The sequence below is a fragment of the Lytechinus variegatus genome, chromosome 19 (genome assembly GCF_018143015.1).
Source record: "Lytechinus variegatus isolate NC3 chromosome 19, Lvar_3.0, whole genome shotgun sequence".
NCBI classification, from domain to species: domain Eukaryota; kingdom Metazoa; phylum Echinodermata; class Echinoidea; order Temnopleuroida; family Toxopneustidae; genus Lytechinus; species Lytechinus variegatus.
In genome coordinates, this window is record NC_054758.1 from 9,776,637 (window position 1) to 9,798,654 (window position 22,018).

The 22,018-nt window shown below is 36.9% G+C and overlaps 1 protein-coding gene and 1 pseudogene across 1 annotated transcript; both read left to right on the top strand.

Annotated features, from left to right (window-relative positions):
- The first annotated feature begins 770 nt into the window (after window positions 1-770).
- LOC121406266 lies at window positions 771-17,029 on the top strand (annotated as a pseudogene).
- A 20-nt stretch (window positions 17,030-17,049) lies between these two features.
- LOC121406021 lies at window positions 17,050-21,612 on the top strand. The gene is made up of 5 exons (XM_041597023.1): window positions 17,050-17,186; window positions 17,771-17,884; window positions 18,426-18,521; window positions 19,370-19,462; window positions 20,984-21,612. Exons 1-5 carry the CDS (start codon window positions 17,060-17,062, stop codon window positions 21,124-21,126), a joined length of 573 nt encoding a protein of 190 aa, XP_041452957.1. The 5' UTR covers window positions 17,050-17,059; the 3' UTR covers window positions 21,127-21,612.
- The last annotated feature ends 406 nt before the right edge of the window (window positions 21,613-22,018 follow it).

Here is a 22,018-nt window from a genome sequence, read left to right on the forward strand (position 1 = left end):
TCTCGTAGGGTGTGCAGAATTAGTGGAGAAACATTATGAATAATCTTATCCTTAATACGGACAAGATTTTGGTATTGTTATTAGGGCCCCGGGAAAGATTTTTTTTTTCAAGGGGTGCTGATGTAGATTTTAAAAGCAACAAAGGTTTCAATTTAAAATGGAGGGTATTTTGGTTTCCACTGAAAAAGTTGAAAGCCCCCCCCCAAAAAAGGGGTATTTCATTACAAAATACAGCTCATCTGTTACATTTCTCCATGTTTTAATTTGGGATGCTTCAGCTCCTCCAACAACCCCTCTTACCAGGGCCATGACTGTTATTAAATTACATAAATAACTTATAGTTAACATTCGATCAATAATTAGTGATGGTTTACAAATTAAACAGCTATGTATGTGCAGGGACACGAACAATTCCCTGGTTTGTGTAAAAAAAAGACTTAAACTTCTTTCAGGGAGTGGTCTGTCAATGTGAGCGGAATATTGCACATTTATTATTAATACACAGATATATATGTAAATTTAATATGTGAACGCTATTTTCGATTGTTTTGATATGCAAGAAATATATTTTCAGATTGTATGTAATGTTTGAGGTTGCGGATTAAAGAATTTGTAAACAAGTACAAAGTCTATACTCAAGTTGGTTACGATAAAGGGATCTCGAAATATTCTATTCTGAAAAGGTATAACTTTGGTTTGTTAATCTTTAAATATGTATAGGATGAGTTAAAAAAACATTCTAATTGCTTCTATATATATATATATATATATATATATATATATGTATCTAAATCCTACTTAAGGAGAAGCTTTAGGGTTAATAATCAACGGAAGGGCGAACTCGACCCAAAGGGGAATATTTGGATTCGCCCTTACGTTTTAAAGCTAAAATTCTCAATGACGGGGGTTCAACGAAATGCTTAAAATCTATTCCAGCAGAGGGCAGTATTCCTTTTTACTTCCTACGAACTTTGGGCCAAATCTACCCAGCAGTACTCTGACATTACAATCATGCACAAAACTGTGTGTATATACCGTTTGGAGGAAAACTGGTTGTTAAGGCGAATTGATGTATATGCTGACAATCTTTGTAAAATGGGGTATATATCAACATTATCTATCAATGAAAATGTAACTCAATCCACCACCTACGTTATCCCAAAACTACACCACAATATATAAACTGTACAAAACATGAATGCTTTTAATCCTAATAGTGCCCCTCCTTTTTCGAAAATCTCTATATATTTTACTTTTATATCTTCTACGAAGATTTCGCTGTTACAATGATAAGCGTTTGCAACGTGAACATGTAGTGTGCACGAGAACAGCGAAAAGCACAAATTACCGCGCGCGCAGGCCTCGGCAGCGCCTAGCACGGCCTAGCATATGGGCGCTGCACTAGGCGGCCGGCCTGGCCCGGCTGCCCCGGCGCGGCGCGGCCGGTGCAGGTGATGAGGTCGAGGAGCTGCGTCGCGCCTAAAACCAGTGCAGCCGACCGAACACGACGCCTTCCGCCCGTGAGTGGAAAGTTTCTTGAAAGTTTCCTGAAACTTTCCTGAAAGTTTCCTGAAATTGTAAAGAGTACGACAGATGGTGGACTGTACTCACTAAGAAGTAGAAGAAGAACTTTAAGTTTTGGATATATTTCTAGCAACTTAAAGGTAAGTCAGTGATCACTGTGCATACCGGTAGGCCTAGGCTAACACAAAACTATTGTCGATCTGGACTCACGTTATCAGTCATGATTTGTAATATGAAGGGAGTGCCTAAGTCTGCGCACCTAAAATTTGATCTCGATTTTATTACAAAGTAAAATATTATTTTGAGAGTCATCAATGTCATTCCATTCTCTATATTCTAATGATCAATGAAACAAAAAAATTCAAGAAATTATTTACAAGAACAATGTTTTTCTACGATTTTCAGACGGGCTTGTCACTTTGTGTAGCAAAAATGATTGGTGCCCATGTCTGCGCACTAGCTCATTTTGCACGCAAATCAAATGCAGTGAAGTTTCGGACATTTCTTTTTTGACAATTATTGAAATTTTCAGGGTAGCAAATTGAAACTTGCTGATACTCATTTTTAATCAAATATTTTTGTAGTTTTTGGTATCAAAATGGATTGCTGCGGTCAAGATTGAAAATTGGTATCAGTTTGATATTTTGTTCTATGAAAGTATGAAAATTGTGCATTTACGTGAGTGCGCAGACATGGGCACTGCGCAGACTTGGGCACTCTTACCATACGATTTGTATTTCTGATTTTGTCTGCCTTATTTTTCCTCTTTTCTTTTAAAAGTTGAGCACACATTGAAATTTTCTTTGGCTAGCCTAAGCCTTCATTGCCGTGTTGAGTGCATGCTTTTCACAACTCCTCAGTCCTCTTTTCACAACTCCTCTCTCAGTTTTGTATTTGACTAAGATCTAGATCTACATGTTAAACGTACGAATGTCACGTAAACCCTGTTCTGTGTACTAGGCCTACCCCCATCTGATCCTGTCATCATGTAGAACAACTCCTCTGCACCATTTGCAGTTCTCCAGACTGGAGGAAACCAACCGAAGAAGAAGAAGCTGCCGAGACTTCTCTTCATTAGATCTAGTCCTAACAGTTAGGACTAACTGTTAGATCTGAAAATGAAATGTAGCTCCGCGGCCGTTATTGGTGCAAAAATTTCCTCCAAGCGGCAGGCCCTCCAAGCTATAAACTAGGTTAGTTTTATAATAGATTCTAGGTCTAAGTTAGATAGGCTAACTGTAGGCCTAGATCTAGACTTTGTCTAGGGGCCTAGACTAGTCCTAGGATGGGGGGTTGGGTGTCCGGACACTTGTCTTAACAAAATTGAAGCCCTGTTTTTTGTCTTTGGATTAAGCCAAAATCTATAGATCTAGGCCTACGTTGAATTGTGCTTTTCATCATCAATATTTGATCTCCACAATATTGTTTCCCATTTTGTGCTAAAAAACAACGAAGAATTTGATTGTAAACCTTTTCAAATGGCTGTTAAAATGGAGTGTCCGGACACCCAATAACTGGACAAAAAGTTACTAGAGTCTAGATTTACTAGTATTAATCCGAGTGAATTACAATAGACCACACTGATAAACCTAAACTAAATAGTAAATTTTCTAAACAACAATTTTTAGAATAATAGAAGTCTAACGTAATACTAATAGGACAAAGAGGAATAAAAGATCTAACCAGTTGTTTATCAGTGTGATCTACTTTTAAACTGTTAGGCCCCTAGATCTAGTCTAGATGTTAGATCTATACCGGTAGTCAAATAACTTAATGTAGATCAATAATCTTAATGCTATTAAGTAATATCAATAGATTTACTTCTCATTTTTGCAGATGAAAAGAAGAAAGCCAGAGGAGGTAGCGAAGCACTACATTAGTTGTGGCCAGGACCCAGACTGGATCCAACAAAAATGGGTGAACAAGGAAAAAGGTTAGATTTTCTTTAGCTCTGTCATCAGCATTTTCCACAATTTGTATGTTCCTTGCAGAGAAAAGTGCAAGAGCAATAATCTTCAGGGGGCTTAAGTTAGGGAATTGTATGCCTTGGGTGCTACGTAACATAGATCTAGTCTAGCTATGGATAGCTCAATGTATGATGGGGTCACAATAATTTGTGCAGTTTTCACAATTGTGTTTAGATTCTGATGTTTGGAGCAATAAATCTCTTGAAATACACAATTATTTGTTGAATCTATTTATATAAAACAAATAAATAGATTGTTGACTTCAAATCATCGAAAGCAGAGCATTGATTTACGAATGGATTGCGGTACAGAGATCGCTATATAATAATAATAATAATAATAGGCATTTATATAGCGCCATCTATCTAGAAATATTCTATTCCGAGGCGCACAAAATTCGAATGACGAAATGATCGCATCACTCCACAGAGCAAAATTGCAACAATTGTCAACAACGAGGGTCATATATTGTATGGCATAAGAAGATGGATGGTTTTCAATATTCATATTTGTAGATCAATACAACCCTGGAAAAGATTATTAGACAAGGAAGTGTTAAGTTCATTGATAGAACTTTCAGACGATTTCTAATAGCTAACTCATGGTTAGAGGATGACTACTCTAAGAAAACAATTACCGTCTGCATTGCTCAGACAATTACACCAAGGGTAATTACCCCTAGGACAAATATCCCCAGGAAACCCCCCCCCCCCGAACGACAATTACACCCCAGAAGATAGATAATTTAGAATAAGTGACAAATCATAAATGTTCTAAAAGGTAATTGACCCAGGGATATTTTCACATTAAATTTGCATAGTTATCCAATTGAAACAAATCAAGTTACTTTTAAGCATAAAAGTAAAAAACTTTAAAATGCCAAGACCTACGCTTGAGTAGACCTTGGACTTGGTTCTTGCTCATTTCTATAGAGTGAGCCATTCTCAGCCTCAAGCTAAACAATAACTGGAATACTGGAATTGGAAAAAAAAGCAGAAGTAAAGTAAAATCAAAACCTTTTTGAATTGTGGTTGTTGGAACTCATGTTTATGTAAATTAGATCTAAGTCTATGCAATACACTTGAGGGATTCCAATTTCCAGCAAAAATATTTTGATAAATTTTCTGGAGCAATCTACATTGAAATTGGAAAAGCAATGAGTGGTAGGTAACTTCATATCTACTCAAGATACATTTGGGTCATTCCATCTGGATTCACCCAATGGGTTTTCCTTACCGTCTCAGAATTTGCTCAAATTTGGCATACATAAAATTTACATTTACTTAATCCCAAGAACCCCCCCAAAAATAATGTAAACGGTCCATTGGTTTTTGCACTATGGCCTGCCCTTTTTGTTTTGTTTTGGTAAAAATGGGTGTGACCTTCAACATTCAACGGCACATTGCGCCTGAACCGGTCGACCAATTTTTATGAAACTAGTACCATTCAATAGGAAATTCAAATTTCAAAGAGGAATTCAAAAATGGTATCAAAACTTATTTGAGTAAAAGTGGTATGGCCTGAATCTGAATCTGTGAAGTTCCTGGTCCTGATCCTCAAGTGGATATTGATGACCAATAAGAACGCTAGCGATCGAGAGAGCTCATTATTTTCAGTACATTTTGGAGTTGAGTTCCACCACTTTACAATTGGCTGGAGGGACTATAGTAATTATTCCTCTCATGACAGTATCCCACAGTTTATTTGGGATACTGTCATGAAAGGAATAATTACTATAGTCCCTCCAGCCAATTGTAAAGTGGTGGAACTCAACTCCAAAATGTACTGAAAATAATGAGCTCTCTCGATCGCTAGCGTTCTTATTGGTCATCAATATCCACTTGAGGATCAGGACCAGGAACTTCACAGATTCAGATTCAGGTCATAGCACTTTAAATTACCCCTTGACCTTTGCTTTGACCTTGATTTTGACCCCCGGCCGAATAATTTTTTAACTTGAATTTTATGTAAGTTAATCGTCAATATAATATCAACATAATATGTAAAGATCTAGGATGATATTTTATTTCTTCATCTAAAAAGCTCTTTTAAATCATATTTACAAATTTACTGTTGGCCCCACATATTGATATTGGTGTTAATGTGTGTACAAGTCTCCATTATACATGAATACTCCCAAACTAAAATTACATTGAAATCAAATAAAAAAGGGAAACTCAACCTATCAGGTATTACAGGAAACATTAAACAAAATGAATAATATATGTAGACTATATTTGCTTAGCCCTTTTGATTGGGGTGCAATTGGCCTACATACAACTCACAAGAAAGCTGTAGTTTTGACGGAAATAACAATGAGTGTGCTTCCTAGTCAGCTCTACTGTCCCATACTAGATATACCCTACAGATCTTTGAAGTATCAACATGAGATATGTACAATTGCTGATGTGGTTTACGCTCTCTACGATGTAGTATTTTAATTGATTGTAATGTAACTTTAGTTTGAAAGTATTCATGTATCATTGAGACTTGTACACACATTACCAACACCAATATCAATATGTAGGGCCAACAGTAAATTTGTAAATATCATTTAAAATAAAAATTGGTCAACCGGTTCAGGCGCAATGTGCCGTTGAAAGTTGAAGGTCACTCCCCTTTTTGCCAAAACAAAACAAAAAGGGCGGGCCAGGGCTCAAAAACCGATGGGCCGTTTCAACTAATTTTTTTTTTGTTTCATGGAAAGCAAATGTTAAATTTTATGTGTGTCGAATTTGAACAAATTCTGAGAGGGTAAGGTCCAAAATGGCACTTTTATTGGGTGAATTGGCATGGAATGACCCATTTCAGGAATCTTACCCGCGCCCATCCCCATTATCTTAATGCTTGCCTATAAATCGATCAAAAGGCATCAAACTCTTATTAATAAAGTCATATTTAATCTTTTGGAATTAACATTTCTCATCATCAGGTCGTGGTGTAGTTGCTACAAGGGATATTACAAGAGGTGAATTTATAGCTGAATATGAAGGGCATCTGATTACAGAAGAAGAACTTGAAAGAAGGGAAGAACAAATAGAAAGTGTCTTCAGATATGAATTCACCTGGAAAGGAAAGAAACTATGGTAGGTTTCATAGCAGACCCAATCTTACATATCTGGAAGTAATATACTATCCAACATGTTTTGCTCAGTTCTCACTATCACATTGTAGCTCACATGAGTTAAAAGCTTAAGGTACCAAGTATGGTATTAATTGCCAAAATGGAGGGGGTAGAAGCATGGCCCAAAACAATCACTTATGATGTTCAAAACCCTAATAAACCATATATTTGTGGAACGCCGAGTTACTAAGCTATCCAAAAATTTGACGTTTTACAATCTTGGACCTTTTATATGCTAATTAGCTAATTTTTCCCCAAAAATTGTAAAAAATGAGGTTTTCAAAATGTGAATTATAAATTGTAACCTCCTACATCATTTATGCTATGTGAATTCTATCTTTTTTATTGGGTTATGGGCTGTGAAATCTTCGAATTTACGCGGAATTCCAATTTTTTCCCTCAAACACCAATCTACATTTTCCACGTTTTTTTTTTCCTTCCCGGATCGAGATCCGAAAGTCGGAAATGCGCGCTTCAGGAAAGCGGTAAACTTCAGTTCTCAGCTCAGGCATTATTGTCCCGATAGCTAGAAAAGCATATATACTTCGCACTAAAGTTAGCGAGTATTCTTGCGTCAGAAAAACCACCAAAATTTACCCTTGCAAGCTACACAAAAAACAGCGCATTCGTAGGGAAGGCGGAAGGCCATCAATAGTACATGCACGTTGATGTTAGTGCATACACACAGCGAAAGACGAAAACAGCGCATTCGCGTATAGGTGGGAGGCCATTCATAGTACACGCATGTTGATGTTAGTGCATACACAGCGCTATGGTGCAAGTGCACTTTTTTTGTCGCTAGCGAAATATGCAAATATACATTTTTGTTCAATAACGCTTATATATTTTTTGTAATACAAGGGGACATCAAAATGAAAAGAAATGTAAACAAAAATAAAACAGCATCTCATTCAAAATCAATATTAGGAATACTTTGAAGGGTTGCTTGTGCTTCCATCTGCACTCTATTTAATTTATATCCTGACTATAATCACATACAGTCACATAAACACCAAGGTATTTTGCTACATATAAAATAGATCTGTATATTGTCTCGCATAGCAGAGCGAGACTATAGGCGCCGCTTTTCCGACGGCGGCAGCGACGGTGTCAACAATGAAATCTTAACCAAGGTTAAGGTTTTGAAATGTCATCATAACTTAGGAAGTATATGGACCTAGTTCATGAAACTTGGACATAAGGGTAACCAACTATTACTGATCATCCTGCATTATTTTCATGTCACATTATAAAGGTCAAAGGTCATCTAGGGTCAATGAACTTTGGCCATGTTTGGGAAATCAGCATTGAAATCTTAACCAAGGTTAAGTTTTTGAAATGTCATCATAACTTCAGAAGTATGTAAACCTAGTTCATGAAACTTGGACATAAGGGTAACCAAGTATCACTGATCATCCTGCGTGAGTTTCCAGGTCACATGATCAAGGTCAAAGGTCATTTAGGGTCAACGAACTTAGAATATGCACAATTTTTTTTGAAATTTCATCATAACTTGGGAAGTATATGGACCTAGTTCATGAAACTTGGACATAAGGGTAACCAAGTATCACTGATCATCCTGCGTGAGTTTCCAGGTCACATGATCAAGGTCAAAGGTCATTAAGGGTCAACGAACTTAGAATAATCCTTAGTTTATGTTTTAAATGTCCTCATAACTTGGGTAGTATGGACCTAGTTCATGAAACTTGGACATAAGGGTAACCAAGTATCACTGATCATCCTGCGTGAGTTTCCAGGTCACATGATCAAGGTCAAAGGTCATTAAGGGTCAACGAACTTAGAATAATCCTTAGTTTATTTTTTAAATGTCCTCATAACTTGGGTAGTATGGACCTAGTTCATGAAACTTGGACAGAAGGGTAACCAAGTATCACTGATCATCTTGCATGAGTTTCCTGGTCACATGATCTAGGTCAAAGGTCATCTAGGGTCAATGAACCTGAACCATGGGTAAGCTTTTTTGGGGGGAAATATACTTTAAAAGTATAAGGGCCTATTTCATGAAACTTGGACAAAAGACTACGAAGTATTGCTGTTAATTTTGTATGAGTGGCAGGCCACATGTTCAACGTGAAAGATCATTTAGTGTTAATGAACTTTGACCATCAAAGTCAGCACTGCTGCTATATTGAATTGCGTAATGCAGGCGAGACTGCCAGAGGCGTTCCACTTGTTTGCACAAATTTATTTGTGCTCATAAGTTTTAGATATTATTTCAATTTATATCTGACTGAATGGTTCAAGTCATTAATTATTTTCCTTCTTATTCATTCAAATACAGCATCGATGCAAGTGAGGAGAATTCAAGGCTTGGGAGGCTTCTGAACCATGCAGAAACAAATGCTGAGAGGAACTGCAGGGTGAAGGTCATAGCAATTCAAAATGTGCCTCATTTGTGCATATTTAGCATAAGGTTAGTAGTAGAAGACCAGGAATGTATATAGATAATATGTATTTTACAGACCTCCCAACCATTAGGAATTTGGCATAAAGAATATTAATTTTAGGCCATTCTGAGAGAGTTTTGTGACCATTTTGAAAGAGATCTCCTATTCGATATTGTACCACACAGTTCTTTTTCAGTTTCATGAGTTGAGAGGTCTGTACGTAGTTCATCTTAACCTTCATTTTTTCATTTGTATTTATTTCTTAAAACTTAATACGAAGTCTGGCAAATGAGACAGGACAGGTCAATGTGATCACAGAAAGGCTAAAGGAAACAACATGAAGAGCTAACCCCAGTCATTTGTTGTTAAGCATGCTACTGGAAAACCATTTACATTGGATTGAATGTTTACACATTGAAAGTGCTATTCTTTATACATCCTGAGATATTTTTTTAATGAATGTTGAAGTAGAACGTTATTTTGTCCTTAAATTTTAAAGCGGTTTAACCCTTTGTGCGCTGATTTGATTTTCAGTGAATAATGATGACGATTGTTGATTTGGTATTTACCTTAAATCTTGAATGCCTTTTCCCTTGGTTCAAACTAGCACTTATGTACTATATGTTCCTTAACCCGTACACTGCTAAGGGCCAGAAAAGTGGCCCAATGACCAATTTTCATGTTTTTCTTTAATTGAGGATTAATTAGGGCAACTAAACTATGCTTAAATGATGAAACATATTTAATTTGAAGATATAAACAATAAAAATATGAAATTGGATGATTATGTTAAATTTTATAACAAAAATAAGGCTAATAAAAATGGCAAAATTTTGCAAAATACGGCAAAATTATGCACATGTGGGACTACGCGGAAATTCATGGCTTATGACGCAAATATTTTAAAAACTTAATGAAATAAAACAATAAAACTTTCAGTTTTAGGTTCCTATGATATCATTCTACAAGATTAGGTCATAAATTGAGATAACTAAATTTGTTTGAATATGGAAAATATTAATAATTCATATAATAATTTGAAAATATGACTTTTTCAATGATAAATTTTCATCTTGAAATGTCCTCAAAATTACGAAAAAACTCTTCAAAACTATTTGAAAATCAAAATTCAATATATTACGAATTAATATGATTATTAATTCAATATATAAATATGAAAATCATATTTTTGCTGAATATTTCAAAATTATGGGCTCTAGAATTCCTAAAAAAACTAAAAAACCCCTCAGCAGAAAAATTAATTGCCAGCTTCTCAAAAGAAATATGACAGAGTGAACTAATTATTACAATTGTTCAATCTAATTGTACGAATGTGCAAAATTGACTCATCAGCGCTCAAAGGGTTAATGGATAAGACGGTAGTTTTGGAACAATTGTAGTACATTATTGTCTTATTTTACTGCATATAATTTATTGAAAAATGTGTTATTTTTTTCTCAGATTCAACTGAAGAGCGAGAATCATCACAATTATAATCTCTTCAATTTACATTATTACCTTGCCCTTGAGTTTTACGGGTTAGAATGTTGAGTTCTATAGGGAAACATGAGAGTGTACATGATAAGAATTGTATGCTTTGAAATCAATTCCTATATCACCAAATTCTTTCTTCTTGAGTTTGTGTTAATATGAGAGGAAGGTAGTCTTAGTCTTCCATGGACTAGTCCTGTCTACTTTTATCAATCGTTGCCTTATAGCAGATTCACATGCTTGACAAAGCAAAATTTATTTCCAGAACCGTTTGTTGCTAAAATGTAAACATTTTTAAAAATAGATGATAATAAATCATGAATAAAATATAATATTTGACTAGTTACTTGATGATTTATTGTTTAGGATATTATTACTGGAAATAATGAAAATAGACATAGAGTTTTTTCCCCCCTCCCCCCCCCCAAAAAAAAAAATTACTACCGGACTTTAGCAACCAATACCTGTATCTGAGTATATCGATCGAAAAAGTTGTGTCTTTAGATTTTTAGAAATTATGACTATTTACCTGTATCTTGGCACAAGTCCTATCTGATTTGATTCAGTGATCACAAAGAAATAACATTTTTTGCAGCAAATTTCCCAAGTCATCTTGGAAAAGATTATAAATGTGCTCATGATGCTATAATATTGAAACTGGCGACAACAGACAACAACATTTATGAAACAATAGCAGCAACTTTCATTATCACCATCTGCAGTCAAACACGAGAAGTTGAATTGATTATTACATGTATGCTTAACAGGCCTCATTCTTTAAAAAAAAGGTGGACTAAAGAGAATTTGCACATTTGCTGCAAATACCTGCATTTATTTGTGATCACTGAAACAAATAGAATGGGACTTTCTCAAAGATACAGGTAAAAAATCATATTTTTATAAACTGAAACCAAATCTATATTCAATGAGAATTTGAAAAGTTATTGGTTTCCAAAGTGACAAGTCCTATGGTAATTTTTTTTTTTTTTTAATCAATTGACAAACTGCAATTTGGATGTCATGGTTACTCATTTAAATGAAAATCAATGGAATGATCGCTCTCCCAAAGTAAAGTGGGAGATAGTAATTAGGAGCTGAGTTTTCAATACTCTTGATATTTTTATGTAAAAAAATATTATTGTATGATTGCTATAATTTCTAATGTAAGTCAAGATAGATGGAATTTCCAATTAGTCAAGTAGAGTTTCAAAGCAAGCTCTTGATTTTCTTTGATATGTGAAACACTTTATGCACAGATAGAAATGTTTGTAAGGTGCCAACTTTTTAAAACACTGCTGATAAATGGTTTAGTCTGAGCAATTCTAAACTTCAGCACCCGTAGAAGAAGCAAAGATTTGATATATTACCGGTACTGTAAAAGCTGAAATTTTTGCTGTGGTTTACTAAAATTTGCTTAAATTTTCCCTCATAAGAATAAGATTTGTGTACAAGGATCTTTCAAAACATGAAAGTTACTTTTTATTAGAGGGTATCAAAAAATCTTTATAGTAATTTTATGACAAATTATATTTTGTGTCACGGATGGACAAATTGCAAACACTTAACTGATCACACTGGACTGTTTCCTTTTTCAACAGCCAAGTTCTATGTGGCACAGAGCTTTTGTATGATTATGGATTTAAAAAGGGGGAGGAACCATGGAAACAGGTAAATATGTACATGAAGCTACTTGTAAATTATGTGTATTTTTGTCTTGTCTAGTATTTTTTCTCTTAACCCTATGCCCTAGCAGCTCCTTTTATCTCCATTTCCCACCGTTTCCAACAACTGCCAGCTCCAAACAAACAAAAAATAAGTTGAAGACTGCTTATGGTAAAAATTTTGAGGTTCATTTTTGTTTTTAATTGCTAACCCAGCAGAAAAACAAAATTTAATTTTCATTTTCTCTGTAATGTGTTTTGTATTTGTATTTATTTTCCATATATATACAATTAAATGACAATGTATGGCTGGATTGCCCTGCTCAGCTGCACCTACATGATGCAGCTTTTCTGCAGAGGGTTCCAGGAGCATAAAGTTATAAGATACAAAACAATATTATTCACAAAAGAACAATGAAATTGAGAAATGAAATTGTTTTAAGACAATTTACACATGTACATAAGAATGTGGAACCAAGCAGCAAAATTCTATAAAAAAGTAAACCCAACCTTAAAGGTCAAGAAAAGTTTTGGTAAAAGTGAATATTTTCTTCTCCAAAATTTGTCTTCAAATCTAAATGAAATAATGATAATAGCATGCATATAGTGCACAAAAAATGGTGTGAAAAATAAATGAGTTTTGGTCAAGCTATTACCTACATGTAAAATGTGTTTAAGATATACAGTTTTGGGGGACCCGAGTTTTAACCGAAATATTCTTTCTTGATAAAGAACACCTTCTCATGCTCAAAAGTGGATGAAAATTTCAGAATTCAATTTTTGTGTATACCTTTTTATCATTCTGTGGTCAAATCTCGAAAACAATCTAGCATACGCCCAATAATAAACATCATATTACTGTTATCGAGAGAGGGCGCTAAATACAATTTAACGGTCAAATTCAAATTTTCAAAAGGAGTCAATACATAAAAATTATGCTATGGTCTCCAAATGCTTGTATTATGTCATGATAAACATCCCGTATAATTCTCATTTTGAAATCTTTACCAAAATTATATTTGGGCTTTAAACGTAAAGATTAGTTTCGGGAGAGATGGCGCTTCAGATATTTAATTACTTTGTGAGCTGCAGCAAAACTATCCACATGCATCATACAGTTTTTCCACAATAGATATATGTTCATAGTTTGTTTAAATAAAAATTGACCTAGAAATGGCTGAATTATTGCAAAACAAAAAACAAAACAAAAAAACGGAGCAGGTCGTTTTTTTCGAACAGTGCACTGTCCACACACAAAATCAATGTGAATTCAAATCACCTGTACATACAACCAGGAACTCTCTGTGCACGCCCCGCTGATTCGCGGGGCAGAATATTGTAAGCGCAAACAGCACAACACAGCAGTCAAATATTTCCAGATTTTTTATTTTTAATTCATGTGTAAGTGATATTTGTCTACATAATAACAACCATAATATCGTTGTTTTTATACTCCATTTATACCTACCAACCAAAAGCTGGCATCAAGTACTCGAGAGTCTCCCACCATCCAAGTGCTGGCATCAAGTACTCGAGAGTCTCCCACCAACAAAGAGCTGGCATCAAGTACTAGAGAGTCTCCCACCAACAAAGAGCTGGCATCAAGTACTAGAGAATCTCCCACCAACAAAGAGCTGGCATCAAGTACTCGAGAGTCTCCCACCAACAAAGAGCTGGCATTAACTACTCGAGAGTCTCCCACCGACCAAGCGCTGGCATCAAGTATTCGAGAGTCTCCCAAAAACAAAGAGCTGGCATCAAGTACTCGAGAGTCTCCCACCAACAAAGAGCTGGCATCAAGGACTAGAGTCTCCCCCCAACAAAGAGCTGGCATCAAGTACTCGAGAGTCTCCCACCAACAAAGAGCTGGCATCAAGTACTCGAGAGTCTCCCACCAACAAAGAGCTGGCATCAAGTACTCGAGAGTCTCCCACCAACAAAGAGCTGGCATCAAGTACTAGAGAGTCTCCCACCAACAAAGAGCTGGCATCAAGTACTCGAGAGTCTCCCACCAACAAAGAGCTGGCATTAACTACTCGAGAGTCTCCCACCGACCAAGCGCTGGCATCAAGTATTCGAGAGTCTCCCACCAACAAAGAGCTGGCATCAAGTACTCAAGAGTCTCCCACCAACAAAGAGCTGGCATCAAGGACTAGAGAGTCTCCCACCAACAAAGAGCTGGCATCAAGTACTCGAGAGTCTCCCCCCAACCAAGCGCTGGCATCAAGTACTCGAGAGTCTCCCACCAACAAACAGCTGGCATCAAGTACTCGAGAGTCTCCCACCAACAAAGAGCTGGCATCAAGTACTCGAGAGTCTCCCCCCAACCAAGCGCTGGCATCAAGTACTCGAGAGTCTCCCACCAACAAAGAGCTGGCATCAAGAACTAGAGAGTCTCCCACCTACCAAGCGCTGGCATCAAGTATTCGAGAGTCTCCCACCAACAAAGGGCTGGCATCAAGTACTCGAGAGTCTCCCACCAACAAAGGGCTGGCATCAAGTACTCGAGAGTCTCCCACCAACAAAGAGCTGGCATCAAGTACTCGAGAGTCTCCCACCGACCAAGCGCTGGCATCAAGTACTCGAGAGTCTCCCACCAACAAAGAGCTGGCATCAAGGACTAGAGAGTCTCCCACCAACAAAGAGCTGGCATCAAGGACTAGAGAGTCTCCCACCGACCAAGCGCTGGCATCAAGTGTTCGAGAGTCTCCCACCAACAAAGGGCTGGCATCAAGTACTCGAGAGTCTCCCATCAACAAAGGGCTGGCATCAAGTACTCGAGAGTCTCCCACCAACAAAAAGCTGGCATCAAGTACTCAAGAGTCTCCCACCGACCAAGCGCTGGCATCAAGTATTCGAGAGTCTCCCACCAACAAAGAGCTGGCATCAAGTACTCGAGAGTCTCCCACTAACAAAGAGCTGGCATCAAGTAAAAAACAGTCGCCTACTGACCAAAAGGTGGCATCAAGTACATTGCAGTCACCTATCCAATGTAGCTCAGTATCCGACTCATCAAGCAGTTCTGAGTCTGCTTCTGATTCAGGTGATGAGTGGGCTCCTTTAGATAGAATCCCTGAAACAGATGAATCAGATTATGATAGTGATGATGAACCCATTCCTTGTAAGAGAAAATTCAGAGATTACAACAACAACAACAAAAAAAAAGTTTTGCAGATATCGCAAGCCGAAAACAAGTTATTTGATTTGAAACCCATCAAAACAGAAGACCGTCACCATACTCTTTTCCCGAGTAATCAGATCAGAACATCAGATCATGGAAATCAGCCATCAGAGAAGAAAGATGAGCACAAAGTGACTAATCATGCAAGAACAAATAAGCAAACAAGATACAGGAAACCACATAGGTATTGTATCTTTTGTGGGCAGATGTTTTCTAAACTATCTGATCACATACAAAAGAAGCATGGAGATCACGAGCGAGTGAAAATTGCAATGCAACTACCCAAGAAGCATAGAGTTGCGGAGATAAGAAAGATGAGGAAAGAAGGAATCCTACTTCAAAATAAACTCGAGGCCAAGAAGGAATCTCCTGCCTACAAGAGGGAGCGCTTGTCAAAAAAAGGTTCAGAGCCTGTAATGTGTGCGATATGCACTGGATTTTTTGCAAGAACGTACATTACCAGACACATGCGAAAGTGTGCAAAGGAAAGTGAGTCCGCAATTCATGGAGCTGGCTTGCCTGTCAGCATGCTTAGGCATGAGGAAATCTTAGCTCAAGATACTGATTTTGTTACAAACATAGTATCAAGATTTCGAAAGGGCAACCGATCCAGCCAACTTTGCACAACGGATCCTGTCTTGTTGAAAATTGGTAGAAGGCTGTGGATGAAAGAGAAGAGAAAACAAAGTAAACACGCAGAAGTAAGAAAATCTGTAATGTCGGATATGAGACGACTGGCAAATTTGTATTTGCACATGAAAGAGAGTGAGCAAACCCTTGGGAAATTACCTACAGATGATGGGAATATTGCAGATTTATTTAAACGAAATAATTTCGGCCATCTTGAGGAAGCCATTAACACATGCACAACAGTTGAAGATTCAGACTCACTTAAAGATGGAAGATCACTGAAAGCTGGCCTCAAGCTGGGATTGTACTATCTATTGAAGGCATCTAGCAAGATCTTGAAAGGCTTGTATCTGATCGAAGATGATGACGAGGGTGATATGAAAGCACGAGAGATTGATAAGTTTGTTTCCGTATTAGAGCTCAATTACAACATGATCTTTGGAGATGCCATGTATGCCCTCCAGCAAGGCAGACAGGAAAAACTTAGGAGACCAGAGTCAGCTCCAAATGACGATGATATTCGTAGAGTTCGAGACTACACTGCTGCTCAAATCAAACAGCTTGTCAGTGAAAGATATGCCTTCCCAGATTTACATCTTTATACGAGCCTACGTAACAATGTAACTTGCAGACTCACTTTATTCAACGCTAGAAGGGGTGGGGAGCCCAGCCGGTTGTTACTGAAAGAGTGGGAAGATGCTGACAAAGGTGCTTGGCTAGACAAGTGCCAGATTGGTGGTTTGGATGAAATAGACAAGGCACTGGCCAGCAAGCTGAAGATTGCCTACCAAAGTGGAAAGGGAGTGAAGCATTTGGTATCAGTCCTCTTTCCTGAAGACACTCATGAAGCGATGCATATCCTTGCTGATGAAGAGATTAGGCGGGAGGTTGGAATATCTCCCACAAACCGTTTCATGTTTCCAAGTACAGGGGCTTCTAATGACCACGTATCTGGCTGGCATGCCGTCAATAGCGTTTGTCAACAACTCAAACTGACAGAACCAGAAAACATGACGGCAACCAAAAATCGACACAGAGTGAGCACAATTTTCTCACTGATGGATGTCCCTGAAATGGATAGGGGTTACATATACAAGCATCTTGGTCATTCAGAGGAAACGAATAAGAATATCTACCAAGCCCCATTGGCAGTAAAAGCTCTGACTGTTGTTGGACGGCGCCTGATGGACATTGATGAAGGTGAGTTGCAGATGTTTTTTTCATAATTGTCTATTTTTCATTTTAATTGATGAAATGAATTAAAAATGTACTTTTTGTGACTCTTATGTCACCGACAATATCCATAAAAAAACAAGATAAATAATAAAGTCGAAAAAACAAAAAAAATACATAAGAAATTGAAAAAAACAATAAAATACATAAGAAATTAATTTTGATAGCAATTTTTTGTCATGATTATTTGTCTGCAACATTACAAGGAGTATCTAGACCAAAAACCAGCACATTTGGAGCTTCAGTAAGTGATTTATTTCTGTTTATTAGAATTCATGCATAATTATGCATAATTAATGCTTATTTAGCCTAATGAATAGATTTTTGAAAAATTTACACAATCTAAGAGTTAACATCACAGGCTATGTGCATGCCAAATTTCGGCGCGCTTGCGCGATCAACGATGGACTGAAGTGATTGAAATATCCCAATAGGATTAGGGTTAATATTCTGCCATCCTCATCCTATTACTAGAAAAATCCTAGAAAAATCTGTCTATATGATTGTTATGTCTCATTTGTAGCTCTGTATTTCTGTATTGGTCATTTCAGCCGGATCATCTGTTGGTGTACCAACCCTTGGACCTCTTTCTCCTCCTAGAGTCCCACAGAGTCCCACTAAGGAACGCCTTGATCCTCAAAATTCATCACGATGTAATGATGGAGGTACTATATGTTTTTTTTTCACTTCAATTAGACATGTGCTAGAACCCTAAAGAAATTTCCAAGCTTGCGGGAAGCGTGCGACTAGCTTGCGCAAGCTTGCGGCATGCTAGTAACTAGCATGCGGCTAGCTTAATAAGCGTGTGATATGCGTGCAGAGTAATAGTTAAGCGATCTTTTAGCGAGCAGGGACTGTTCGCTAGCATGCACTCGCTTATTAAGCGAGCGCCCTGCTAGTCGCATGCTGGTTACTAGCAAGCGGCACGCTTAAATTTCGGTAGGGGTAATCATCTTAAAATATTCACTTTTTAGAACCTCCTGCACATTCAGTAAATTTCATTTTGGTATGAGAAGTATAAAGGTATTAGCAATTGATGTTCTTACATCGTCATCATAATATACCTAAGTTTGTTTTTTACATTTTCTTGGAATAAATGTGTTTTTATGATTTATAAGTCTCAGTCAGAATCTGTTATAAATGGCATTAAGTGAATTACCTGCAATGTGAAAATATAACTTTCTGTTTCTGTATTGTTTATTTCAGCTGGATCATCTGGTGGTGTATCAGCCCCTGGACCTCTTTGTCCTAGGAAAAATCCTACCCTGGTACCCCTCAATCGTCAGGAAGATTCATCAAGAGGTACTGCATATTAAAACAATCCCTGTATATCAATAGTGTAACTAATTGTTTACTAGTTTATTCCTCCTTGTGCTAAAGAAAAAATATGTTTTAGAGACATTGATCTTTAATACAGTTTAATTTGCAATGAATAAACATGGATGTATGAATTTCTGTATGTTTTGTTTATTACAGGTCTCCCTGCAGTGTCCAGTCCTTCTAATCAGGATTCTCTCTGTCCTTTTATGAAATTGTTGATTATATATTTATTTGGTACAACTTGCTGTAACAGTTTTCTTTGTCCCTGCTATACTGACATCAAAGAAATGTCAGGGAAATTTATAATTGGCCCAAAATATCAAAAATATCAAAATAACATCTATAGGATAAAATGCTATGACCCTTTGATAGTGTAATCTCTTTGACTGCAGTACAAGTCTTTTGTACTGCAAATAGTTAACTTCAACATATAGAAAACATTTATAGCTGGAAATGAGGTTGAAATAACTATTATTGAATTTTTAAGACTTCATCACAGATCGTCTTTTTGAAATGCTGGGAGCCCTAACTGGCAATTATTCACATGCAGATTTTATTTCTTGTCATTGAATTGATGTGATGTGAATTAACTTACCAGGAATGTAGCACCTTAAACACACCAATTCTTGAGTGAGGTTATCGAGCCTCTGATTGTGTGAAAGACCATTAATAATTCCCCATTCGCCAAAATAGAGTTTGTGTGTATATACATTCTCCTGAAACATGACTACTAATCCCATGCTTTCTATTTTGAAGTTATCTTGATATTCCAAAAAACAATAGTCTATGAATATTCTTCATTGTCTATAATTATTCTCTCAACATTTTAGAACGGAGGTACACGAGATGGGAGTCTGGGGAAACGGCTCAACTAAAAGAGTTCTTCAAAGAATACTTCACATCAACTCAAACAAAACTTCCATGTAAGTTTGACTATCTGCTATATTTTAAATATGTGACCCTGCATCTCAAAACAACCATCATACCCATCAAAATAATGAAAAGAAAGTACCCATTCTAAAAAAAGTATTTACTTAGAAAAGGGGCTTTGAAGTTTGGGGTCTATTCAAATGCAAAATCTCAACCAGGGGCGCTCCGTGCGGTGCATGGGACAAAAAGCAGAATACAAATCTCCACAGCAATCACTGTGAAGGTATTATTAAATTAAGCTGAAATTTGACACACTCATTACAAACAGTCTAGTTATGCTTATTCTCAACTTTCGATGCAATAGCATCATCCTTTTAAAAGTTATCAAGAGTTTGAAAGTGAAGAGGATATAAAAGAATTTCAAGAATGAAAAGGGAACTCTACCCCCTAAAGACAAAGTGTGCTAGAAAAACTGCAGTAAAGACATATTTCCTGTTTGTTTTATGATCCAAGAAGAATTGCTCTTTCAGAAAATATGTAGAAAAATAAATTGACATATTTTGGTCCTATATTTTTGGTCCTTGTGTAAAATCGGTTTGTGCAACTTTTTGTTGGTTTTGAGATACGCGGTCACATATGATCTACACAAACATTGACAAACTACTAGGTGTTTGAAAACACTGATCATGTAATTTTCAGGTTTGAAATATAATTACTAGACAAATGCAGTTTGAATGTGACCCTTGTCTTTTTTTTTTGCCTCTGCCACACTGTTATGTTTTTGGGCCATCTGTCATACTGACCATTTAGGATAATAATACATTAAAAATATTGAGTTTCCCCTGACCTTGTCTGTTTTGGCTTTTTTTTCTGTAAATATTCTCATTACAACTTATAGGTCATTTTGTAGTTTGAAGCGGTATTTGTTTTTTCACCGAGTACTCCGGTATTTAAAAAGGGGAATACCAGATACACCGATTTTCGGAAATTACCCCCCCCCCCCATATCAATCATATTCTCACAGCCAATCTTCAAAATCTCCTTGATATTATCAGGGAGATCAATTGAGTTTTCACTTGATTCTATCAAGCCCAGTCTTTAGATGCAGTTACCAGTTATTTTGTCTTCTTAATCTGGATAAATGAGACTGAATTATGAATGCCTCATGTAGTACAGATGCTTCCTTTTGTTATGTGACTTTTTACACATAAAAAGGATCAGCAAAAGTGGAAAAGCGGAAAAAGGGGCAAAAAGTATTCCCTGAGGATTTGTCATACTGCTAGTAGTCTATTTTGCTAAGTCGTATGCATCATTCAGAGAAGAGGTTTCCACGGGTGTTCGTATCATTCTTTTTCTCATGTGAATACCATGCATACTTTTATAACGTGTTGGTACATCTAACAACTTGAGAGAATCAAGTTAGACCTCACTGAATCTCCCTGATATTATCGGGGAGTTTTTTAGATCAGGTGCTTCTCACCTGTTAACTTATTTTAAATTTATGGCAATCTATGCTATATCTATCTTTATTGATAGTAATTGCAATAACTTCAATGTCACTTTGATTTCAACAGCAAGAGCAGAAATTAGAAAATTCAAAATGAGATTTCCAGCCTTCAGACATGATGTAAGGACCATAGCAACCAAGGTCATGAACGAGGTGCGGAAGACCGAACGACTGACAGAGGAAAGAGTCAAACGACTTGGGATAAGTTAATGAGGTGATGGGCTAACAGGTTAATCGGGACATTTCTGGTAACATTAACATGCATCTTTTAGGATAGATTCAGGATTGTGCTTAGAATAAAATAAACTTACAGTCTTCATAAATCCCTTTTGAGTGTTTTCAACAATCCAATTAGTGAAGTCTTTCTATATGAGCTCACCTGAGCCGAAGGCTTATAACTGCACAGATGCTCGTCCCTGCAAAAACTGTCGGCTCATGGGCAACAGAGCATGCGGATAGTGATTAATCACCTAAATATTAGCTGTGGGGTCATGCTTGTTATCAATTATTTTATGGTACTTTGATGAATTGTGTTAGGGTCCCTTACAATCAAGTGGGTGGAGCATTGGAGGAGTACCCTCTCATGATCGAGCTATGAGGATTTTAAATAAAATAATGCATGCAAACATATTTTTGAAATGTGATTCAGGCAATTGCAGGGGCAGAGGTAGTTGATGTCAGATTTGCTGGCAGGATTAAGAGTACATAGGGCCCACAGGGCAACAGTTTGTTCAGGGGTGACCATTTGGTAGGCAAGTCAGAGGATCTCTCAATCAAATTTATTGATAAAATACTACTAGAGGCATAGGATTGAAAGTTGCTCAATTGAAGCATGTGGTAATTACTAATTTGCAATTACATATGACAATTGCATGACATCAGGTGAGCACCAGGCCCCTGGGGCTCTTATCATTTATCCCTAACTGCCCTCCTCCATAGTTTTGGCGATTGCATCGCGACCGCTACCAATTTCAGATTCTCGCTTTATGACTTTTTCCCTTGCAGTCTTGTCTTGCACACATTTTGCAGGGACTGATTTTTAAAATTTACAGGGGAGCTATAAATAGCTCTCCTAGAGGCTCTCAAGGAGAATTTTTAGGGG